Source organism: Cololabis saira, chromosome 19 (assembly GCF_033807715.1).
Source record: "Cololabis saira isolate AMF1-May2022 chromosome 19, fColSai1.1, whole genome shotgun sequence".
NCBI classification, from domain to species: Eukaryota; Metazoa; Chordata; class Actinopteri; order Beloniformes; family Belonidae; genus Cololabis; species Cololabis saira.
The window spans coordinates 14,176,891-14,203,076 of NC_084605.1; the positions used below are offsets into that span (position 1 = coordinate 14,176,891).

A 26,186-nucleotide genomic window follows, 5' to 3' on the forward strand; every position below is an offset into this window, starting at 1 on the left:
GGAAAAAAAGAAGAAAAAATAAAAAAGGAAAAAAAGAAGAAAAAAGAAGAAAAAAAGTAGAAAAAAAGAGGAAAAAAAATAAAAAAAGAAGAAGAAAAAAAGGTCAAACATTTCTAAAGAAGCTCCAGGGAGCCACTAGGGCGGCGCTAAAGAGCCGCATGCGGCTCTGGAGCCGCGGGTTGCCGACCCCTGGTCTAATGGGTAAATTTCTAAAATGATCTATTAATTTTACGTGTTGTAGGGCTGGTCAAAGGCAGCTATTATATATTAACTATAACTGTGGACATTATTATTATTCGTTTTAGTCGTTAGGTTGTGCAATAGTCTTAATTTTGGCCCGATCCTGCTCCTTCCTGTTTATTGACCAATGGTAGAGTAGATGGACCAAGAAGGGCCACCCCCCTCATAATGAGGTAGAAATGCATAAGTTAAAGTAAAAAGAGAACAAGGAATGCATGTATAAGTAAAAGAAAAAAACAATATACAGGACTGTCTCAGAAAATTAGAATATTGTGATAAAGTTCTTTATTTTCTGTAATGCAATTTAAAAAAAAAAAAAAAAAAAAAAAAAAAAAATGTCATACATCCTGGATTCATTACAAATCAACTGAAATATTGCAAGCCTTTTATTATTTTAATATTGCTGATTATGGCTTACAGTTTAAGATTAAGATTCCCAGAATATTATAATTTTTTGAGATAGGATATTAGAGTTTTCTTAAGCTGTAGACCATGATCAGCAATATTAAAATAATAAAAGGCTTGCAATATTTCAGTTGATTTGTAATGAATCCAGAATGTATGACATTTTTGCATTACAGAAAATAAAGGACTTTATCACAATATTCTAATTTTCTGAGACAGTCCTGTACATATTTCTGCTTTTATTTTTTAATCATGTCAGTTTTGGTCCTCTGTACTCAAGGTCACATGCACTCAAAACTCTTCGATCGTTTTGTCTTCTTGTTACCTGCGACTTCACGCAGCCATTTATAGGATACGCGTGTAGTTGTCTGTTCTTGTAGATGAGAGAACTAATCTCATGTGATTTTTTTTTTTCTTAATTAATGTGATAATCAGACACTATTTTATTTTCAGTGAAAATTAGAATTAATTTCATTTCATGTGCGTAATTGATGTTGCTTCGTGACCGATCACTCATAGGTGTGTGTTGACATCTTCATGGACAAATAGACAAAACTGTTGTGTAACAAAAGGGAGTGCTTGTTTAGTTGTTAAAGGATTAATGATACTTTTCTGATGACGGTTGTTGATAACGTGCGTCCCAGCCGTCACCAGGGGTGGCGCTATAGAGTAACACAGAAGGAAGGAGTCGGAACACAGGCCTTTGCAACCAGCAGACGTTACAAATATGTGCAAAATAACCGCAAACTACGTCTCTCATACAAATAAATCAGAATGTATTAACAGTGTCAGTGATAAGAATCAACAGCACCCGGAATAAGTTCTGCTTTCTAAACTACAGAGAAGCAAAAGCCAACTAAATGGTAAAAATGGCAGACGAGGGCACGTGGTGTTCAAGACTCGTGTGATTCAAAAGAGCAGAGGAAGTGACACCCAGCAAGTACAATGGCCTGAAAAGAATGCACTTGTGTGGGGGTTAGTAGGAAAGGATGAGAGAAAGAAGATAAGAGATTAAAAACCGAAATGACTAGAATAACTTCTCACTGCCAGAAAACTAAACTGCTCTGATGTTTCCCCTTAAAGAGACGCACCAATGTGAAGCCAACTTCACATACGCGCTCTGGTCATTCAACCAGGAAATGAGGAATAGCTTTGTTTTCTGCTGTGGAAGAACGCATCAACGAGATCTAGCAACATCAGAAAAACAAAAAATGAACAAACACTTCAGCAGCTCTAGCAAATAAACGCAGGTGTGGCGGGATCGACGGCCCGGCTTATGGAACGCCGCTCATTCAAAATTGAATAAATACTGAAAATAATCAATATTTCATTAGTATTTTACAGTTTGGCGTGAGTTGGCGTAACCGTCTTCACCGTTAGTACATGAGGTCCCAGGTCCTGTTGACCAGTCCCGTCCAAGTTCATCAGGCATCCTATAGAGGGTATGCATTGACGTCACATGAGTGGCAAAATTGGCTGCAACTAGTCGGGAAAACTGTGGAGAAGACGGGATAACAGCCGATTATCGGCTTAAATTAAAGTCAGTTGGACTTGACAGTGACCTGTACAGTTACCTGAAGAACCAGTGGTCCATGGATATTAATATTTGGCCACGAATCGAGTTTCCTGATGTTTATATGTACTTATTTTCTACGCCGGGGAAATACACGAAGCAAAGCTTGAAGGCATACAAAAGTCTTGACGCTTGGTCCTACTTCAAGGCAGGATTTGTTGGCGAAATTAAAGTGATGAGGACACCGAACTTTATGATTTGACTGTTTAACGTTAGCTACCCAAAAATCCAACATTACCTGATACAAAATGGGAACCGCAAATCCACGTTTCGGTGCCTGGAATCCAGTTGTTTCTGCGAATTGCAGCGATCCATTTGTCTCTCTTAAGCTTATTTTTCGTCAGTCTGTAAAATGATAACTCCGATTTCTTGCTAAATCTATGAGTGCAGTCGATCGCACAACTGCTCTTTCCCATTTTAGATGTTTTCCAGTTGCTCAAACTGAAAGTTTACGCTGCTACTCAGTCTTTCTGACACTCAGTCTTTCTGACACTCAGTCTTTCTGCCACTCAGTGGGCGTAACCCGCTGTGAAGTCGCATCTGTGACGTCATGCGCATCCCTCTATTGTTGACAAACTTGAACCCGGTGCTGGATTGGTGTTGCAGTCAGGGGAGAACTGCTTAGTGTTTCTAGATCCACAGTAGGCGTCTTCCAACATTAACGCAGGAGGTCGTGTAGTCTGAATCTTTCTGGATGAGCCTGGTGCACAAAAGACGGATGTCACAGCACAGATCTAGTTTTCCCTTGAAATCCACATATTAAATCGGCCAATCTTAGCTTATATAATTAATGTGCAATAGTTTGCATGATTGCTCTTTGCCATGGTGATATGTTTCCTCATGTTCACCATTGTCCTTGTGCAGAAACCTTGAAAAGCCTGTGGGTGATATTAAAACACCCAACAGATGTCATTTTTTAAGATACAAATGTTGTTTTTAAGGTTTTTTGCAAATCTGAGAGATAAATAGAGCTTTGTCACCCTTTAAAGCAGTGGTTCCCAACCTTTTTTCCTTGGAGCCCCCCTACTTGTGTCTAAGACCAGCCGGGCCCCCCGACCCGTACATACTAGCACCAAAAGAGTAAAGTGATTCGTTACAAATCTTTAATTGGAAAAAATGAACATTAATTATGTTTTTGTGATACATTTCTCTTTGGTTTACCCTGTATACATATGACTTTGTCTTTCTCACCTTCATTTTGTGTTACCAATGTATAAAATACGCACAGAAAATAATTGCAAGGACATAAAATAATTTCTGAAAAATGTCTCTTAATATGAGAGCAAACATTTTTCCTTTAACAACCTGTGGAGTAGTAGTATGATTAAATGTTGAATAATGATATAATAATAAGTTATTACGTTTTTATCCTGCTAAATAACTTAGAAATATATTTGGTCATTTTAAAATACTACGTGGGTTTATACAGACTTGGATTACAGTATTCCATTAGGTGTATTATTATGATCTTTTATTTATTTAACATGCACAAATATAATTTTTACAACTGCATATCATGGCTGAAAGGTTACTAAGCACTTTGTTACCAAGCAGTCTCTGCAACAAAGGCAACTGACCTTTGTAGAAAAGTAGTGTTTGAAGTTTACACCTTAATATTTCAATATTTCTAAAGAAAAATTGTTTGAAATTAAGCATGCTTGTTCTAGTTATGAAGAGGGGTATATGAGGCATTGGGTGAAATTATGGGAGAATTCATTTTTATAGTTTCTGCAAAACAGAACCTGAAGTAAAAAAGAATAATTTTACAGTAAGAGTTTGTAAATATTACGGTGGAAGTATGGGTGTAATCAAGGTAATGAAAAAAATATATAAAAAAAAAACATCTGCATTATCTCAAACTCAGTATTTTCATATCTGTCTGTTTCTAAGCCGCTTTCATTCATTTGCCGTAAAGATTGAAATAGGAGCGCACATGAAATTTAGGAGCAGCTGATTAGACCGTAAATACGAATGACGGCTGGCTGGACCGGAGTCGAGCACTTTACCAAAATCTTTTTTACATTTGTATGTTACTTGTTCAGTCATGTCACACACGCACGTCCACAATACGCACTGCACTGTATACTTTTTATCAAGTTCCTGTTTTCAGTGGGATGAAATGTTTTATCTTGGTGCAGCCATGTGACTGTATACAACGAGGGTCGGGAGTTTGTTTTCACCTTGAAGACGCATCCTGAGGTGAACGTCGGGTGCATCGCTTTCAGCCTGCCACAGGTGAGCTGATTACTTTCAAAGCTCGTTGAAAATCGGACATCTTTTTTTATTTCTTTGATAATGCCCTTGTTGAATAGTTTGCATCCACAGATGTTATCTAAACACTCATGCTGGCTATTTTCTCACTTGTAACGCTGTGAACGTTGTTATTGTCTGTGAGCTGTTCCCGTACACTTCTTTGTGTCAATCTCTGTCACTGCTTTCTCTTTTTTTTTGTCTCTTCCTGCTCTCCTCTATCTAAAAAGCTGGCAGCTACAACCAAACACAGGTACTACTGTAACCTCCTCAAGACAGTCTTATTTTACTGCGAGGATCGAATGACTTTCAGTCAGTGATTAGTGATTGACATATTTGATGAATAAGCCATCGTTAAAAAAAAGAGCCTTTGCTCTGTATAAAACGGTGATCCTCAAAGTTTTGTAAACTTGATTATGAGGGATGAATAAGACCTGTACCCGAGGAGCTTTTGCAGTGTGAAAAGTGAATTTATTTTAGATTTGTGGATGTCCTCTGTCTAGTGACGTAGTAGAAAATACAGTTTTAATGGCTAAGTGAGAACCCCATTGTTTCCAACATAGCAATGTGAAGCTTTGCAAAGATGTTAAGATATGGTACTAAATGGTGCTGGTTCTTTTCTCCACAGAGAAAATGGGGAGGCCTTGTGCTTGGTTACGACTTTAAAGGTGAGCTTAAAGAATATACTGATATTTCTGTAGAGAGTTGCACTTGTTGGCCACCAGGAGGCAGTACAACATCAAAACAAAACCAGAGAACTGGCCCCTGAGACCCCAAAGGAGAGAAGGAACAATTGATCAGCTGAAATTAATTGTATCATCTGAGTAATGAAGGAGGCTGGGAAACAAAAACATTTTTTTTTATTATTATTGCTCGTATTATTAGCAGCAGAAGTAGGAATAGTAGAGTAGATCATGCAATGTAACATAATAACCTCATTCCGATTAATGTATTTGTGATACGTGGAGTTTGTTTGATTAATTCACAAAACAAAACGTTTGTGCTTGGTGAGTGACAGCGTTGAGTTGGGTGTGCACAGCAGTGGGAGGGAAAAATCAGGAGAAAAGGACCAGTTTGTTTCAAGCTGCATGAAAAAGAGTTAAAAAAAAAAAGAAGTAAAAATCAACAATGAAAAGTACTTTGTTGGCAGTGATGTGCAAATAATGCCTCAACTAGTTAATTTGAGAGTTTAAACTGGTGCCACAAAACTAGTCCAAATGAGCCGAGTCCAAATCCAGCAGTAAAAAACTAAAATGACACATTAGATCATGATATTGGTTCAACTGATGATTGAATCTTTTTTAACAGCTCATAGCTGCACTGTAGCTTCATGTATCTCTTGAATGTATCTATTTTTAATATTACAACATTTATTCCAGATAAATAAGAACTTGTAATGTTATTCTACCATCCTGTGAAAGACCAAATGTTTACTAAAATACTTTTTTGAAGGCACGGTATCAAGCATATACATGCTTTCTGACTTGTGTGCAATGTTATGATGATGAATTATCATCTCACCCATGATCCCTATGCTTGACCGCTGTAAGAGGGGAATTTCCTTATAAGGTCAAGGTCTCTGTTTCTGCTGGAATTGAACCAATCAGAAAACACTTGAAGATATTGAGCTAAAGGCAACAGGATCACTGAGCTCAAGTAAGTAATTTTGACGTGCTGGATTCAGGATTACAATAGAAACACCAAAGATGAAAATGAGACGGCTTAAAGGGGACCTATTATGAAAAACACGTTTTCTCTTGCTTTAACATATATAAAGTGGTCTCCCCTCAGCCTGCCAACTCAGAGAAGGAGGAAAGCAACCAAATTCTGCAGTGTCTGTACAGCCGCCTGGATGAGCCGTCCATCTACGAACCGTTCAGATTCTGATGATTTTCGTTATGTAACCAAAATGCAAACCACGCCCACAGGGCCCACAGGGGGGATGGTGGATTTTATCATGTGGGGACAGATAATTTGTTTTTTTTGCTTGTAATGAGAAGATAAATCTTGTCCCACTGGCAGATTTTTTCTACTTATTTCAAGTGAAAATTTACTTGCAACAGGTGAAAATTGTCAAATAAGTTATTTTTCTGGTGATGACTCTAAATGTTGAAATAGCAGTAAAACCACATTCATTGATGAAATGACATAATGAATGGAAAGGGGGGGGGGGGTGGCAGTTTTACAGGGGGGATGATTTGGACCGTTTTTATTTCAGGGGAATGCCATCCCCCCTCAACTCGAGTACTGGTTATCATAGAGATAACTTCTCATTTCAACTAACTGGATCAGCCGTTCCTCATCCATGACTGTTTCCTTCAGCGCTTTCAACCGGCTTTCAACGCGAGCGACGGGAAGAAAATAGAAGCAGGGCGTCCGTATAATGTTCAGCTCAAAACAGCGCATCGCACTGCGGCGCCCGCGGCCAGTTAGGACAGACCAATAGAAAATAAAGCAATGGAATTGATTTTGTCGCTGCCGCTCGCTCGCATCGCATATAGTTAGGACACGGTTTAATAGTGTACGCAGCCGGCTGATCTTCTGCCCAAAGCGATGCTTTGTGCCCTCCCCTGCTACACGTCTTTCAGGCAGCCAATCAGCACAGTGCCTCATTATCATAGCCTCCCCGCCCACTCAGAATCCAGCATAGATAAGGAGGTTAGAGACTGGGGTGATAAAGACATGGCTCAGAGGCTGATTTTCTAATTTATTTAGAAAAAAACAATCAAAAGCTTGTTTTTAAGACATTCAAGGCCTGTTTAAAATAGATATTACATGCCATAATAGGTCCTCTTTAAGATCAGCGCAATATAGTCACTTTGATAAGCAACTGGACCCAAATCAATGAAGGTTCGGTTGTTCTCACCACGATTCTTACATTGACTTCAAGACATTTCAGCGAATCAAACTGACACCAATGGTTGCATGCTGACATTGTGACGGGTGGATGGAATATGACCTACGTCGTAGCGTCGGTGGGTGGTGCCACTGCACATCTGCCTCAAAGGTGAAGCAGCATCCAGAGAACGAGAGCCTGGTTTTTGACAAGTAGTCTTCTCATGAATCATAGGAAGGACCTCGGATGTTACTCACAGTTTGAGAAAGAAAATCTGTATTTGATTGAAGTTGGTCCAAATGCAACAAATGATACAACAAATGTTTAAGTTTATGGTGGATCAAATGTCCACGTAATAACACAAGCCTGCAGACAATAACCTTCCAGACAATAGCCTTCTGCATTTTCATGTTTTCTGTGTGTTTCTGGTCTGTTGTGCTCATCGAGCTGCACTTTGGTTTTATAATGTCGGGCCGAGCGCTGCCAGCCGAGCAGGTGACGGTCAGAGAAGATCAGTTTGTCTAGAACAGGGGTCGGCAACCCGCGGCTCTAGAGCCGCATGCGGCTCCTTAGCGCTGCCCTAGTGGCTCCTGGAGCTTTTTCAAAAAAGTTTGACCTTTTTTTTCCTTTTTTTCGTCTTTTTTTCTTTTTTTTTTCCTTTTTTTCTTCACTTTTTTTCCTTTTTTCTTCTTTTTTTCTCGAAATGTTGACTTTTTTTCTTGACATTCTGATTTTTTTCTCGATATTTCAACTTTTTTCTTGAAATTTTGACTTTTTTCTCGACATTTCGACTTTTCTCTCGAGATTGTACTTCAACATTAATCTCGACATTTTTAACTTTTTTGTCGAAATTTCGACTTTTTTTGACATTTCACATTTTTTCCTCACATTTCAACTTTTTTCTCAACATTTCGACTTTTTTCACAAAATTTTGACTTTTTTCTCGACATTTACGCCTTTTTTCTCGACATTTCCGCCTTTTTTCTCGACAATTCAACCTTTTTCTCAAAATTTTGACTTTTTTTCATGAAATTTTGACTTTTTTTTCTACATTTCCGCCTTTTTTCTCGAAATTTTGACTTTTTTCCCGACATTTCGACTTTTTTCTCGAAATTTTGACTTTTTTCTCGACATTTCAACCTTTTTCTCAAAGTGCATAATGAAAAAAAATCTCCCCCCAGTTCTAACTAATATAGAAACATGCAGCATGTGTTGCCTTCATTCTAAGGCTGATACAAGACTTTTAATTTTTTGCGGCTCCAGACATATTTGTTTTTTGTGTTTTTGGTCCAATATGGCTCTTTCATTATGTTGGGTTGCCGACCCCTGGTCTAGAAGGATCTTTATTAAACGGCTGAATGAAGGTTCACAGAAAACTCAAATGTCAACCGGTGTTAGTTATGAGGTTAGAAATACACAAAGACCTGCAGGCTTTAGATGCATCAACGAAAACAGTTGCTTTTACTGACATGCCGGCCACCCCACCTTGTGTTTCGTCCCACCAACAGTGACAACTTACAAGTTTGACAAGTCCAGAGACTGTATAAGCAACATGACGGTGGAAATCGACTTTCTGCAGAAGAAGTATGTTGACAGCAACGCCTACGACTCGGACAAGATGGCCAGCGAGTTCCTCCAGGAATTCAACAACCAGGCCTTCACTGTGGGCCAGCAGGTGCTCTGGGCTTTAATGAGATAATAACATGTGACTAAATACTCAGATAGTGTCAGTTTGATTATTCTACTTTTGCAGAAACGCAGGTTTCTAGTTGAATTAAAGTAATCCTCATTTCTTTTTGTTTATTTTTTTACTTTAAGCTGGTGTTTAGTTTCTCTGACAAGCTGTTCAACCTGGTGATAAAAGATATCGAGGCCATGGATGCCCGGATTCTGAAGGGAGGCAACGTCTCTGAAGCGTCCAAGATGAAGGTGTCTGCAGATGGTTTTGTTATCTTTCTTCATTGTCCGTGGAAGTTGCAGTAATAACGAAACACTCCCGGTGTTGTTGAGGTGCCTGGTGTTGTTGGTTAACAGGAGGTCCCACCGGTAACGCCCTGTGTTTATATAGATATGCAGTTGCTGTCGTTGCAGAGAAAACAAGCCTGATGACTGGACCAGTTCCCAGACTTATTATCCTTTTTGTTGCTTTTCCCCCTCCGATCAAGGTTGGTTTGTTGCTGCCAAACAGTCAAGTGATTTTTGAGAAGTCTGAAGTCTCGGCCATCGTACTGATCGGTGAGTGTTTTGCCTGGTTTTTAACCACTTTTTTTTTTTTAGCTACTGCACAACAAGAATCCTCCATATCATTGAGGTCAAAATATTGATTTCTTTAATCAAATACCTTTAACTTAAAAAAACCAAAGCTTACTGACTACTTATTTATGCAGAAAGTAATGTGATTTTACATAACACAACTTCTAAGGTGGTTCTCGGTTTTGCCACAAGGGGGCGCCCCAAACACGCTAAATGAATAAAAATGAGACTTGCTTTTTTTTCACATATTATTGGAAACTGTTCAGAGTTCATATTCAGCGGGGCCACCTGACTTGCAGTTTGGATTTACACCCTTAATGTAATATTTCATGATAACTATAAATAAAGTTAAAATAAAAATCCTACCTCCTATGGGAGAAAAATAAAAAGCTTCTCTTTCCTCTTCCTCTTCCTCCTCGCACAAGGTTTATAAAGTCAATTGAGGAGTCTGGTTACTACCTCAGTATTCATCAGTGATGATTACAAGGGGGGGAAAGAAAGTGCGAGAGTGCGCTGCTGCATGTGTGAGTGCATAGTCATGTTTTCAACCTGTCAGTCACACTTTCACTGTCTGTTTTTGTTTCACCCTGAAGGGAAATCTAAAACCCGAGATGCTCGGCAGTCCATCATCAGCCCAGACTGGAACTTTGAGAAGATGGGTATCGGCGGCCTTGACAGAGAGTTTTCTGACATCTTCCGCAGAGCCTTCGCCTCCCGAGTCTTCCCTCCAGACATAGTTGAACAGATGGGTGAGCCCCGACATCTCCTCGCCTGCCATCACTCATTCACCCGAGGGCGTCTGCACCCCCACAGCCCCATATTAGAACAGCATGTAATATGCAGTAACACTGTCCATTGCTGTCCGTAGTTTCTGCTGGCGCATAATGGCGCTTTTACTCTATTTGCCCGACTCGACTCACCACGACTTGCCCTCGTTTCTTTTCAATACCCAGATCAGAAGTAGGCGGGGTTGGAGCGAAGCTGCTGTGACGTTTGTAGCCTTGAGCAGACATGGACTGAGAAAGCTCCTGGTATATTCTTTCATTCCTCGTGGCCCCATCTACATGTAGCTCTCTCTGGATATTTTCCTCAGCCACCAGTAGGGCTGGGCGATATGGACCAAAAGTCATATCTCGATATTTTCTAGCTGAATGGTGATACTCGATATATATCGATATTTTTTCTGTGCCATAATTGGGGTTTCCCCCCAAAGCATTATAGCATAGCATCTCTGTTAGCTTCATTGTTTTCTGAGGCAAACCCTTAAAAAAAACAATCAGTTTTAATACAAAGCCTCGTGCCAAATGTCACACAGGTTCCTTTATTAACAGAGGTCTGCACAATATCAAAATGTATAAAACAAATGAAATAAAAATAAACTGCCTGCATATATAGAATAAAAATGCTTCTTGAATAAAATAAAACAAATATCCCTTTCCTGCATAACAATTAAATTAAAATACACTGTACAATTAATACAATGTAGACAGTAACAGGCAGACTTTTCCACTGAGGTTGACAGTTGTGAAAATAACAAAACATTTGTGCAAATCTCAAATAAAACATTCAAGTCAATTTGTCACAAAATAAGCTATATCAAAATCATAAAAAAAAAAAAAAAAAATTTAAATCGATATAAACGATATTGACTCGTACCATATCGCGCTTGAAAATATATCGATATATATTAAAATCTCGATATATCGCCCAGCCCTAGCCACCAGGTTTAAGAAGGTCTCCACCTCGGAATTTGACCACGGAACAGATTTCTGTGCTGCCATTGTTCTTCTAGAAAAATTAACAAGAAAAGGCGAGTCGCTCTTGAAACGATGTCACATCCTGACTCAGACATCTGATTGGCCAACCGCCTGACCAATCGGTGGCCTGTAGTGTGATGACGTCAGATGCAGCCCGACTGAGCCGCTTAGAACCTCGGCAGAGAAGTTACAGAAAAAGTATCTACTCGGCACGTTAGACCCCTAGTGGAAAAGCGCAAAACCGAGTCGAGTCGGGCTGAGTAGGTTCTAGTGCAGGGATATTCAATTGGCGGCCCGCGGGCCACATGCGGCCCGCCAGGAGCTTTTATGTGGCCCCTGGTCATATTTAAAAAAAGGGGGTGTTTGTTGAATTTTTTTTTTTTGTTTTTTTTTTATAATATTTTTATAACTGGCTACTATGGACTAGAATGGTTGTGCTCAATGGTTAATATAATATTCAAATAAGGAAATCTTGGTGGAAAGTGGTGCTTTATCATTATGGTGTGTTTTATTAAAAGTAGGTCAATATCAATTTCATTAAGTTTGCACAATGCATGGTTTTAAATTGAACTTGCATTTAAAATAATATTTCTTTATCTGAATATTATATTTAACATTCACAATTACTAAATCTGGAGACAATTAATACATAATTCATATGTAAACTAGATATATTCAAATGTATAATACAAATGTATTATATTTACATAAATCTTCGTCTTTGAGTGCAAAATACATTTTGAAAACCCCCACATTTTCAAATTGTGCGGCCCTCTCCATACAGTCCTTTTGCAGATGTGGCCCCTGGCCGAATACAGTTGAATACCCCTGTTCTAGTGGAAAAGGGCGACAAGATGAACCACCTTGGGCCCCTGGGCAAGGCCCTTAACCCTAATTGCTCCCTGTGTGTTTGTTCTCTCACATGTAAGGCACTTTGGATAAAAGCTAAATGACAGTAGTAGTAGTGGTGGTAGTAGTAGTAGGGTTACGTTTTGGCTAATGTTTTATCCTTGGGCTCACAGAATGGCAAACAGAAGAACTCCCACGTGGAATGTAATATTGTCTGAAACAGCAAAAGCCACAAAGAGCAGACAGACAGAGCACTGTCCTTCAGACTCGTGACTAAAATCCCAGTTATTCCCTGACAGAAACCTCTGTGCACACTCATTAATAAATCTGTGACAGCTGTCAGATTACATGATGATTCACTTGCCAGAGGACATCAGCTCGTTCTAATGAAAGCCATGAGGTGGTTTTCTCTGTGACTCATGCGCAACAGCCTTCCTCCCCACACGCAGTCACATCTGCTCACAGGTTTGTCGTAATCTTTGCTCTTACATCTGGAAGGCTTGTGAAAATCCCCTGTGAAGGCTCCCAAAACTGCGCAGTTTACTTAAAGCTGATACCCACGGAGGCTGGCGGGTGTGTGGGTGCGTGACCTTTAGCTGGGTGTCTGTGCAGGACCTGGCCTTTGGCTGCAGCCAGCTGGCTGCTGTAATGAGATGGCGTGTCCTGATAGAGCATCCAGCTAAAGGTAAAGTTTTAATTGGTGCTCACGGGGAGCCGGGACGGCAGGTGCTGACGGAGGAGCAGTGTGTGTTTGCACGCCACACTACGTGTCTGTGTGTGTGTGTGCGTGTGTGTCAAAGCAAAAGTTTGAAAGTTTCTCCTTGTCTCCGCTTGGCTTCAGGAGAGGTGAAACAGACAGACAGAAGCTTCTGTGCTTTGTCTGGCCAGAAGCAGCACAAGCACATCACTTTTCCTCACCTTGCTGGAGGAGCCGGCTCCCACCTGTCAGCCCGCCTGCTCTTCCCTCAGCGGGCCCAAATGGCAGCTCAGATGCTTATCTGCGGCCTCTCAATTAGTCTGGGCTAAATGTCATCAGGCAGGTGCAAAATACCAGTAAGAGATCCCCCCCCGTCAGCAAGAAAGAGTGGAAAATGCTCCGTCTCTACATTTCAACTTTATTCTGAAGGAAAATAACAAGTTTGGTTGTCTGAAATGTTGAGAATCAGTCGTCTGTGCGGTTGTCTGAGCGATGTGGCCCTGGGGTTTGTGTTGTTGCTCACCGACACAGAAGCATGAGAACCGTTTCTCTGTGTAGTTTTGTTTCTTCAGCTTTCAAAGTAAATTCTTGACTTTACCCTATATGTGGAATAGGGATGGGCGGTATGGACTAAAAAATGTATCACGATAATTTTGGCATTTATCCAGATAACGATAAAAATGACGATAAAAAAAATACCAATTCAACTCCACCTTTTTAACTATAAATCTATCTCGCTCTCAGATCCACCATGTTTGTTACACAAAAACATTTATTCTTTCTTTCTTTCTTTCTTTCTTTCTTTCTTTCTTTCTTTCTTTCTTTCTTTCTTTCTTTCTTTCTTTCTTTCTTTCTTTCTGGCTCATTTCCTTCCTTCTTCCCTTCCTCTTTCTTTCCTTCCTTCCTTCCTTCCTTCCTTCCTTCCTTCCTTCCTTCCTTCCTTCCTTCCTTCCTTCCTTCCTTCCTTCCTTCCTTCCTTCCTTCCTTCCTTCCTTCCTTCCTTCATGTACGTTGTGCGTAGATTTAACGCAGAACCATAAATCAGCTTTACACAAAAACGTCATCAACGGGAATTTATCGTTTTTACCGCGAGATGACAAATTCTTACCTTGGGGAATTTTTTTGACGGTTTATCGTGAACGGTAAAATATCGCCCATTCCTAATGTGGAAATAAAAAAGTAATCAAGTTATTAGGAATTAAAATGAGGTAAATACAACCTAAAAATGAAAGTTTTGTCTGAACCATCTACAAGACTTCTGGACCAATGTCTGTGATATTTAACACTTGTGCAGGTCTGTCTGTTGGCAGACCGACATCTTAGTGCATTGAGGAGTGCCAAAGAGGAAAAACATCAGCACTGATCTCAGACGAGCAACTGTTGCTTCCCATCAGTCTGGGGTTTCAGGAGAAAGCCTCTTCTATTTGTAAATAACCTGGTAGTGCAGGTTTCACCTGAACAACTACAGGTTTTCTGAAACAAATTTCCTTTGAATAGATGTGACCAAAGTGGAAATGCTGGTGAAAAGTGAACGCAGCACGTCAGCACAATCGCCTCCTCCCAACTGTGAAGAACGGTGGTGGAGAAGTGATGACGTGGGTTTGTTTTCCCGCCGGAGGTCGGCTTCTTTCAGCCGTTTGAGCTCCTCCGTACAGACGAGTGCTCTCGAGTCAAACGTGAGGCTAGGGCTGGGCGATACGGACCAAAAGTCATATCTCGATATTTTCTAGCTGAATGGCGATACTCGATATATATCGATATTTTTTCTGTGCCATAATTGGGGTTTCTCCAAAAGCATTATAGCATAGCATCTCTGTTAGCTTCATTTTTTTCTGAGGCAAACCCTCAGTTTTAATACAATGCCTCATGCCAAATGTCACACAGGTACCTTTATTAACAGAGGTCTGCACAATATCAGAATGTATAAAACAAATGAAATAAAAATAAACTGCCTGCATATTTAGAATAAAAATGCTTCTTGAATAAAATAAAACAAATATCCCTTTCCTGCATAATAATTAAATTAAATTAATACAATGTAGACAGTAACAGGCAGACCTTTCCACTGAGGTTGACAGTTGTGCAAATAACAAAACATTTGTGCAAATCTCAAATAAAACATTCAAGTTAATTTGTCACAAAATAAGCTATATCAAAATCATAAAAAAAAAATACATTTTTATTTTATTTTAATAATCGATATAAACGATATTGTCTCGTACCATATCAAGTTTGAAAATATATCGATATATATTAAAATCTTGATATATCGCCCAGCCCTACGTGAGGCCATGTGTGCACGAGCCGTGCAGCAGGACAAGCACACCAGCAAATCTACGGCATAAAAGTTGTTGTTCATTTCAACACCTGATGAGAAACCTTAGAATAAAAAAAGGCTATCCTTTTGTTTTTCCGCTTTGTCGTACACATTTCACCCAGTATGCTTCGGTAAGATGGAGCTTGCACGAGTCTGATTTCGGGTCTGACTTACAAACACATGAAGTGTGTGATTAGTGGACATTTTCTTTATGCAATTCTTCAGCTTTGAAATAAGAGCCGTCTCCATCGAGTTGAAGATCAGTTAATCACTCCCCGCTTGTGCGTCTGCTTCTAGGCTGCAAGCACGTGAAAGGAATCCTGCTGTTCGGACCCCCGGGCTGTGGTAAAACCCTGATGGCACGACAGATTGGCAAGATGCTGAAGGCCCGGGAGCCAAAGATCGTCAATGGGCCCGAGATCCTCAACAAATACGTCGGAGAGTCTGAGGCAAACATCAGGAAGCTGTTTGCTGATGCAGAAGATGAACAGAAGAGGGTAAGAGGACATAAACATCCCCTTGGTGTCGCGATCATGTGAACGGCTGTCGTGTCTTTGGAACAGTGAAAACACCAAACCTGAGCAAAGATTAAAAAACACCAGCGGTGTTGATGGAGGAGGTCGTTTTTAGGGGTGGGTATTGGGAAGGACCTCACGATACGATACGCATCACGATACTTGAGCCACGATACGATACACATTGCGATATCCCGATTATTATATTCTACATAGTTCACCGAAAAATTTAAAAATGCATTACACATCTTAAAATCCAAGTTGTATATATGTACATCAGATGATAGTGATGGATCTTAAAATCCGAGTTGCACGTTCATAGTGACAATTCATGGGACAAACTGAGTCAAAACAATGTTTTATTATAACTATACAAGCTAAAGTTACAACATATTTGTATATGTTTTTCATATTATTTACATCATATGAAATTAACATTAAATTTAGTATAAGGTTGCTTTAATTATGTGGCAAATGATAATAAACACAAGAAAGATGGGTACTAAAACCAATGACAAGCACAGTGATCAGTCAGTATAGATATAAATCCATGAATAAATAAACCTCTGTCCATTATTTTTAATTTTTTAAGGACAGGCAATTGTGTTATATAAAAAATAAATAATAAAATGAAATAAAACGTGAAATAAAACCGGAGCTCAGTGCAGGGCCCTCCCAGGGTTGGTAGAGAGTGGCAATGCCCAGGACTGTCACTTAGGTAGGAGCACTGGGTGATATAATGGGAAAAAGATCGGGGATAAGAAAAAAAATAAAATAAAAAATAAAAAAAATAAATAAATCGATATTCAAATTTTGAATATCGATATTGAATCGGCTGGAAAAGTATCGCGATATATTGCCATATCGATATTTTTGCCCACCCCTAGTCGTTTTATTTCAGCCTCCGGTTCTACGATCCGTCCTGGTGGGAACGTCTGCTCTCCCAGGTCCTTCGCTATTGTCCTGTCATGCTTGTAAAGCGCAGCTCCAAAAATTTCATGCTCCAAAAACAAAACATTGATTTCTTCAGCAGTGGAGAGATCTGCCCTTTACCCCGTGTGTAAAAGGGGGAGGGCGGGCATAGAGACCCAGTAGTGATGGTTGGTTTGAGTGGAGCATCGAGCTTCACTCTGCACCACTTAATGAGGGGCTGGGTTTCCTTTGACCTCCTATTAGTCCCTCTTATACACACATACGCACACACACACACACTCCATCTAGCGTGTAATATACTCAGCCCCACACCTGCCTTAAATGCTACGTCAAACTTGACGGGTCTGCAGATGGATGGATAACCCCCCACCCTGCTGCTCCCTGGCATTTTCCATCCACCTCAACAGCCAAATCATATTTCTGTGTCAGGATGAGAGAAAGGTATCGGTGTAATAATGCTGTCATTACAGGTGTCAGAGAGAAAACGGCTGAAGAAGTAAATTAGACCCTCCAGGAATCCGCGATTCCGTGATCGCGGAATTTTTCGCGGATTTCACGGCTGTCCGTGGATTTACAGACCTTCCGTGGATTTCAATGTCTGGTGCAGAAAAATCACTTTTACTGGGGTTAATATTGCATATGTCCGCGCTGAATATGCGAATTATGCGGGGCTCGCTTGATTTCACCGCATCATCGCCGACATTTTCGCATAAAGTTTGGAAAAACTTCCTGCATATTTCGCAACTTTCCGCCCTATTCCGCAACTTACAGCATATTCCGCAATTTCACCGCATAAAAGCACATAAAAAAACCCGCACATTTAATCGCATAATCAATTATTTTAGCCCGCAAAATCAAGGATTTTAGCCCGCGGAATCAAGGATTTTAGCCCGCAAAATCAAGGATTTTAGCCCGCAAAATCAAGGATTTTAGCCGCAAAATCAAGGATTTTAGCCCGCGGAATCAAGGATTTTAGCCCGCAAAATCAAGGATTTTAGCCCGCAAAATCAAGGATTTTAGCCCGCGGAATCAAGGATTTTAGTCCGCGGAATCAAGGATTTTAGTCCGCGGAATCAAGGATTTTAGTCCGCGGAATCAAGGATTTTAGCCCGCAGAATCAAGGATTTTAGCCCGCAAAATCAAGGATTTTAGCCCGCAAAATCAAGGATTTTAGCCCGCAAAATCAAGGATTTTAGCCCGCGGAATCAAGGATTTTAGCCCGCAAAATCAAGGATTTTAGCCCGCAAAATCAAGGATTTTAGCCCGCAAAATCAAGGATTTTAGCCCGCGGAATCAAGGATTTTAGTCCGCGGAATCAAGGATTTTAGCCCGCGGAATCAAGGATTTTAGTCCGCGGAATCAAGGATTTTAGTCCGCGGAATCAAGGATTTTTGCCCGCGTTTTTCTGGAGGGTCTAGTAAATGGTGTGATCATTAGTATTGAACTGATTTGTGGACTTTGGAGGATACATTTAGCTCTGCTGTCTGAGAAAATGTAGATAGATATCTAGATATTTAAAATCATTGGAGCTCATTCTGAAAAGGTCACGAGAGGGAGACACTGACGTGATGTCTGCTATAGGGCTGTTCGATTTTGCCCAAAAATAAAATCTCGATTTTTTTTCTCTCAAAATCCGATTTTCGATTACGATTACGATTATTTTGTGAATTGACAAAAGACAAAGAAATGATTTCAAATATGCTGTTTTTTTTATTGAACATTTGCCCCAAAATGAATGAATAAAGTGCAAAACTTTGTAAAATAAGTTGAAAAAAAGTTTTAAAAAATATAATAAAATATAAAGTTTTATCTCTGAAAAAAAATCAGCAAATCAGCACTTGCAAACATACAGTAAGTTATATTTCCAATTTAAAAAAACAAAAAAAAACAAAACAACAACATTTTTTAAAAAAAAGGTGAAAAATCGATTTTACGAGTTTCACGTTTTAACATCGTTCTAATTACATAATCGCGATTACGATTTAAAATCGATTAATCGAACAGCCCTAGTCAGGAGGAGACTTTAATGAGCAGCCTAGCTGAAAGCCGGAGACGACTCCTCATCTGTGGCCTTGTGCACGTCAGCTGTTGTTGAAGTTGAGCTGTAAGGACAATTTTGAGTAATTAACCAAAAACCACACCCAACAACTTAATGATGAACTTCAGAGACTGAACTTGATGAATTCAATCAGTACTTAACTTTAATCAGGCCTTTTTTTTCTGAGCGTACTTCTACTTGAATAAGGATTGCACACTTGTGCATTCTGTGCCGGTGAGTAACTCATCTCCTTCGGTTTACTCCCACAAACGGGCTCACCGCTCAGATTGGTCTGTTTTATTCACGATGGAGAGATTTACGAGCTGTTTGAAAGTCTGCACCTCAGGTTTCACGTTGACTTTTGGCAGAGCTTGTTTTGGTCTGACTGGCTGCTGCTCACACTCGTTTCCTAGGGTCATATATTACCTCTTAAAATAGGGTCATTATTCACGTAATGGGCCGTTCCGTTGTATTAGATAAGATGTGTTTCTAGTGACTGAGACCACAGGATGTCAAGGGAGGTAACAGATTAAGTGAGACGTAGACTAATTCTCTCCTCCACTTTCTAGTGCTTCCAGAGGAAACTCTGGAAACACTACTTGCCCCCCACAAGAGGCTACGTCTGTTTATTTTTTATGTGATTTATGATTATGACAAGATCTTGAGCCATAAATATATATAATAGTACCAGTTTTCATCCAAATGCATGACATGTTTCTTTAAAGACTTTCCAAAAAACCTCTGCAAATCAAAACATGCATCCACATGCTTGTTTTCCCTGTGTGTTGTGATGAATAAGAGTGGCTTCATTGATAAAAGCGGTAGGTGGCGGCAGTTCTCCAGAGCTTCAGCGAGATGAATAAAAGAGCTCCAGCCGAAGCTCAAATGAAGAGGAGAAATGGACTTGGAGAGAAGTGACAGGGAGCACCGCAGACGAGGGAAAGGGAGGTTTTCAAACAACAAATCTGGCAGCTAAATGCTCTTGTAGCAGTTCTGGAGGGAGCCATGTATGTGCGCAGAAGTCATTATTAAATCCTTTTAGACGGTATTTAAGCACCAGTTTAAATGGGCCTAAAACACATAACATGATGCAATTACGGTTGCAACTGTAGCAAAAGGTTTAAGTAATGACCCTGATGTGAGATGTTTCATATTTAGTTGTTTTTTTTAAGTAAATAACTTCTGCTCCACCATTAACTGCAAAATCATGACATGTGAGTGGAAAAACAGCAGTGGGTTGACTTGTCGTTGGAGCACGAGGAAGACCTCCCAGCTCGACGGAGCAGATGGTTTAAGATAACAGCAGACAGCGTGTTTGCGGTTCTCACATTAATCTTCCTCGTCTTCTGTCTGTGGTGAACAGCTTGGTGCCAACAGCGGCCTTCACATCATCATATTTGATGAGATCGACGCAATCTGCAAGCAGCGCGGCAGCATGGCCGGCAGCACGGGGGTCCACGACACCGTGGTCAACCAGCTGCTGTCCAAGATAGACGGCGTGGAGCAGCTCAACAACATCCTCGTCATAGGTGCAGACACGCTCACGTCCCGACGCCAACACGCTCGCTGGTAGTCTGTCCAGCGCTTTGTTCTAACACCTGCGCGCTCTCTCTGATCCGTCATCCGTCTTCTTCCCCTGTTTTCTCTCCCCTCCCCGCTGTCTCTCCGTCCCCCTCAGGTATGACCAACAGGCCTGACCTGATCGATGAAGCCTTGCTGCGACCGGGGAGGCTGGAGGTGAAGATGGAGATCGGTAAGAAGTGAAGAACACCCGGATTAGGTTTCACCCAGGTGTTTACTTCAGTGGGCTGGAAAGGGACATCAGTGGTAACATGGAAGGCTTTAAATCATTACCTCCAATAATCCCATCCAAAGTAATGTAAGCAGAAGTCAGGCTGTGCTCTTCTTCTACAGTTAACGTTGAATGTGTGCGTGAAGTTCAGCTCAAAGCGATAGTAGCAGCTTTGAGCTGCTGTTGTAACTAGGGGTGGGTATTGGGAAGGACCTCACGATACGATACGCATCACGATACTTGAGCCACGATAAGATACACATTGCGATATCCCGATTATTATATTCTACATAGTTCACCGAAAAATTTAAAAATGCATTACACATCTTAAAATCCAAGTTGTATATATGTACATCAGATGATAGTGATGGATCTTAAAATCCGAGTTGCACGTTCATCAGATTATAGTGACAATTCATGGGACAAACTGAGTCAAAACAATGTTTTATTATAACTATACAAGCTAAAGTTACAACATATTTGTATATGTTTTTCATATTATTTACATCATATGAAATTAACATTAAATTTAGTATGAGGTTGCTTTAATTATGTGGCAAATGATAATAAACACAAGAAAGATGGGTACTAAAACCAAGGACAGGCACAGTGATCAGTCAGTATAGATATAAATCCATAAATAAATAAACCTCTGTCCATTATTTTTCATTTTTTAAGGACAGGCAATTGTGTTATATAAAAAATAAATTATAAAATGAAATAAAACCTGAGCTCAGTGCAGGGCCCTCCCAGGGTTGGTAGAGGGAGCAATGCCCAGGACTGTCACTTAGGTAGGAGCAGTGGGTGATATAATGGGGGGAAAAAAAATCGATATTCAAATTTTGAATTTTGAATTTTGAATTGGTTGTCCTTTGTCCGTACTGTTACCCTGGCAGCCTACGTGCATAGATTGTCTTGTTGCGTTGTAAATGAAATCCCATTTGAGCAACCGGACACGTCTTCACATGCTGGGAATCAGGGTTGGAAAAATCCCGTTTTGTGGCTTTGGGCTGTTCAGACCTTCAAATCTAGAAGTCAGGTGGATAAAAATCAGACGTAGGCTGGCGGTCCGAGCATAGCCTAAGCAGTTCCCTTAAAGCTGCCCCTTTGTACTGTCTAATCAAATCACACCTGTCCCCGACTGGATGACGGCTGTGATTGGCTTTCATGTGCAAAGTGGTAGAAATCTGTTTGACTGTGACGATGTGTCCTGTTAAACTCAGGTTCTCAGGCTGGTCGTACGTGTAACTCATTAGCATGGACCGCACTGAACAAACCATAGACTGATGGAACAAAATCTGCATCTTTTTAGGTTTGATATTTACTAAACAGTATTTGATTAGGACTTTTGCACTTTTATAAGTTGACCCTGCAGGTATGAGACGTCTCCATACCAGAATATTAGATTCAGACTAGGAATGGGTGATATTTTACCGTTCACGATAAACCGTCAAAAAAATTCCCCACGGTAAGAATTTGTCATCTCGCGGTAAAAACGATAAATTCGGTAAATTCGTTGATGACGTTTTTGTGTAAAGCGGAAGGAAGGAAGGAAGGAAGGAAGGAAGGAAGGAAGGAAGGAAGGAAGGAAGGAAGGAAGGAAGGAAGGAAGGAAGGAAGGAATGAAGGAATGAAGGAATGAAGGAATGAAGGAATGAAGGAATGAAGGAATGAAGGAATGAAGGAATGAATGAATGAATGAATGAATGAATGAATGAATGAATTTCTTTCAAAGAAAGAAAGAAATGAGCCAGAAAGAAAGAAGGATAAATTCCTGTTTTTGTGTAACAAACATGGTGGATCTGAGAGCGAGATAGGTTTATAGTTGAAAAGGTGGAGTTGAATTGGCATTTTTTTTATCGTCGTTTTTATTGTTATCGGGATAAATGCCAGAAATTATCGTGATACATTTTTTAGTCCATACCGCCCATCCCTAATTCAGACCTTCAAAGCCAGCAGCTGTCGTAGGATAACTCACCGGCCACAAGCTGCCAACGTTTCCCCGAGTTACCAGTGACTCTCCCCCTCTCCTCTGTCAGGCTTACCGGACGAAAAGGGCCGTATTCAGATCCTCAACATCCACACAGCCAAGATGCGTCAGTACGACCTGATGGCCACCGATATAGACATCACAGAACTGGCTGTGGAGACCAAGAACTACAGCGGCGCTGAGCTGGAGGGCCTGGTCAGGGCCGCACAGTCCACCGCCATGAACAGACACATCAAGGTCAGCATTTCTAATCTCTGAGGTTCTGGAGCGCGGTCAGAAACATGACCGTAACCAGTGGTGGACAGTAACGGAGTAAATTTACTTGAGTACTGTACTTAAGTACATATCCAGAGGATTTGTACTTTACTTGAGTATTAGATTTCTTTGGTACTTATTACTCTTACTTGAATACATTTCCAAGACAAATATTTTTACTTTTACTCAAGTAAATTTCTAGGAAGGCTGAAAAGTACTCGTTACTTTCAGGTCTGCTCTTTTTTCTTCTTCCCTAAAATCCTATTGGACACAAGCTGTTTTTGTCAAAGGAGGAGACCTATCACAGTGCACGCTCTCCACTGGGATGTACGTAAAGCGGAAATACGTCAAGCCTCCTCAAAACGATACCGCCAAAGTAGCCTGCGTTTGTCAAGACAGAGCCGCAACAAGTCAAGACATAGACGCAACAATGGCTACGCCTGCGTCAGGAGAAGAAAGACAAAATCAAAAATACAATAGGATGGTGCAGGTTCATTTGGTTTCAGTTCATGATTGTTAATAAACTCTGCATCATCTGCTGTCCTCTTATGATCCCATTCATTTGATTTGTTTTTGGTGTTTCTGCAGGTTTTATATAACATTGTGGTTCTAAAAGCAGCACATCAGTGCAGCTGGTTTCAAAGAGTTAATTCTCAGAAACAAGAGTTAAAAGATCCTTAAATTAATTTAGAAAAAATATAGTAATTTACTGATGTAGAATATAAGAAATTTACTCTTACTCTTACTTTTACTTAAAGTAAATTTAAAAGCATTTACTTTTGGATACTTAAGTACCTTTAAAAGCAAGTACTTTTCTACTCTTACTCGAGTAATATTTTGACTGAGCTACTTTTACTTGTAACGGAGTAAATTTTGACCAGTAGTATTTGTACTCTTACTCAAGTACTGGAGTCGAGTACTCTGTCCACCTCTGACCGTAACCTTCCCTTGTTCTGCCCAACCGAAAGTGCCAGAGCGCATTGGGGCCCACACCTGTGGGCCGGCGCGCACAGCGCTCTGGTGCCAGTCTGAGCAGCCACCCAGGTGAGCAGGGTGGCCTGTGCGTGCGCGCCTACGGCTCAAGTGTTTTATCAGGTGCACTGGCTCATATCTACACCGCTCAGTAGGACGCACGGATGAGGTGAAGTTCTCATCTGTTAAGTGTTCTGCACACACACACGCACACAGAACAGCAAATATTAGCGGGTGATGAAAGGTGACAGACAAGGGCCGTACACATGTCTGATGGCTGTGACGTTTTTTCTTCCCCTCCCCTAAGCAACGCCCCCCTCCCTCTCTCTCTCTCTCTCTCTCTCTCTCTCCCCCTTTCTGTCTGACCTTTCTGATCTGAGGGGGAACTTTTTTAACATAGTGCCGTATTTTATGAAAAGGGTTTGTCTAGCAGGGGCGCGGAGTTCATCCAGAGAGGAAGGTAACTCAATACTATATAAAACCAAGATGCAGGACAAAATTGATGGAACGTTGTGTTTCTGTGAAAGGAATCAATTTATGGAACAATCTGAACAAAGAAAACAAAGAATCCAAATCAAACATTACATTCAAAAGAACAATTAAAGCCTGTATGTTAAGGAAATATAACGAAAAATGTTGAGTTTGATTGACATACCCGTAGGCGGTGGTAATTTTATTTAATGTTATTTTAATTTTATTTTAGTTGTTTTTATTCACTTAGTTGTTTTTTTTTTTTTTTTAATTATTATTAATTTATGTTATTTGTGAAAGGGGCAGATCAGATAAGATTCTTCTTCTTTCTGCTCCCTTTTCATTCATAAGTTAGGAACATTTGTATTTGTATTAAATTGTTTTGTTTTTTGAATGAAATAAAGAATAAAATGAAAATGAATACTGACTGTTGTTTGTATGTTAATGTATTTTTGGATGCTGTTGTAGGCCAGCAGCACCGTGGAGGTGGACATTCAGACGGCAGAGAACCTGCAGGTCTGCAGGCTGGACTTCATGGCCTCGCTGAACAACGACATCAAGCCGGTACGTTGCTCTGCAGCCTCATTTGTTTCGGTCAAATTCATTTCAAAAACCTTTTTTATTACATAATATGTCCTCTTGAACAGATGGTGTCAAAGTAACGAACGCGGTCAGGGAGCATTCTTTACTGAGAATCTAATGAAAAGGTGGGACTTCATCTAAAACTGTCCACAAATCAATTGCTCAAAGGGAATGAAGGGACACAGGAAAGAATCTGGGTGACTCTCCAACCAGAAGAAACACAAAATACACACGTCACCATGTGGGTACCAGTCCTACTGTGAAACATGGGGGTGGCGGCATCATGACCTGGGGGTACTGGTCATTGGCAGAGCTGAAACTGGGGTCATTGAGCATGACGAGGATTCAATTCAATTCAGTTTTTTTTTTTTTTAATTCTCTTTTTATTTAGAACAGCAGTATTCCATCTTACACATTTATGCATTCAATCTTTAAACTTAAATGATTCTGTCCCTACTGTCCTCCAGGCATTTTTTTATGAACAGTAATTGGAAACACTAACAGAAAAATAAAAAAAATAAAAATAAAAAATAAAGAAAATAAAAATAAAAACCAGGTTTACAGTCATTACATCACATAAAAAAAATAGTTCACATGAAATCGGATGTGATTGGTTTCACATACTCGGTCCATTTGGACCAGATCTTATAAAAGTTTTCTTTCTCAACCTTGAGGGAGGAAGAGATCTTCTCCATAACATAGATCTCGTAGATGATCCCAATCCAGTCGTCGATAGTGGGGGGTTCTACTTTTAACAATTCAATTCAGTTTTATTATACACATTGAGCATGATGAGGATTCAATTTCAATTCAGTTTTATTTATATAGCGTCTATTACACCCGAAGTTGTCTCGGGGATCTTTCCAGAGACCAGAACACGACCCCCGAGCAATTATTACATAAACATAACATAAACAATGGCAGGTAAAAACTCCCCTTTAGGAGGGAATGGTCCTATTCAGACACCAACTAAAGCAGCATGACCACCAGAAATGGTCCAGTCGTATTCAGACCTCGGTCTGATTGAGTATCTGTTTTCCGTGCACAAGCAGAATCCATCCACCTGGAAGGTGCTGAAGCAGTTCTGCTTAGATTAATTGGTAAATCTGTAAATTTGGGGGGGTCAATTGGTAGATATCCCTATCTATTTGACCTCACCCTGATACAAAACGTTTTCCTCCTTCTCCAGGCATTCGGAACCAACCAGGAGGACTACGCCAGCTACATCATGAACGGCATCATCCGGTGGGGTGATTCGGTGTCAGCCGTCCTGGGGGATGGAGAGCTGCGTGTACAGCAGACGCAGAAAAGCGACCGGACACCACTGGTCTCTGTGCTTCTGGAAGGTGGGTCACGCACCAGCCCCATACGGTCCCAGCACACAGACAAGATAAACCCTCTAAAGTCCAGAAATTAAGAAAGTAACCTTTGTGGAGGGCACCGTCTGTCGCTGAGCAATAG

General features: G+C 40.4%; 1 protein-coding gene across 3 annotated transcripts in view; it reads left to right on the plus strand.

Moving 5' to 3' along the window:
- Positions 1-26,186, plus strand: part of LOC133418802 (vesicle-fusing ATPase-like) — a 47,200-nt gene that overhangs the window by 3,987 nt on the left and 17,027 nt on the right. The window contains exons 1-13 of one of the 3 annotated variants that reach the window (XM_061707649.1): positions 4,357-4,453; positions 4,699-4,721; positions 5,097-5,136; positions 8,813-8,979; positions 9,123-9,233; positions 9,470-9,539; positions 10,151-10,306; positions 15,475-15,674; positions 20,027-20,192; positions 20,342-20,416; positions 22,495-22,682; positions 24,612-24,707; positions 25,915-26,071. In XM_061707649.1, coding sequence (XP_061563633.1) covers positions 8,857-8,979; positions 9,123-9,233; positions 9,470-9,539; positions 10,151-10,306; positions 15,475-15,674; positions 20,027-20,192; positions 20,342-20,416; positions 22,495-22,682; positions 24,612-24,707; positions 25,915-26,071 — 1,342 coding nt within the window. In that variant the 5' untranslated portion in view covers positions 4,357-4,453; positions 4,699-4,721; positions 5,097-5,136; positions 8,813-8,856. Of the gene's footprint in view, positions 1-4,350; positions 4,454-4,698; positions 4,722-5,096; positions 5,137-8,812; positions 8,980-9,122; positions 9,234-9,469; positions 9,540-10,150; positions 10,307-15,474; positions 15,675-20,026; positions 20,193-20,341; positions 20,417-22,494; positions 22,683-24,611; positions 24,708-25,914; positions 26,072-26,186 lie in introns of those variants that run through there. The other 2 variants (XM_061707647.1, XM_061707648.1) reach the window with 2 other exon arrangements.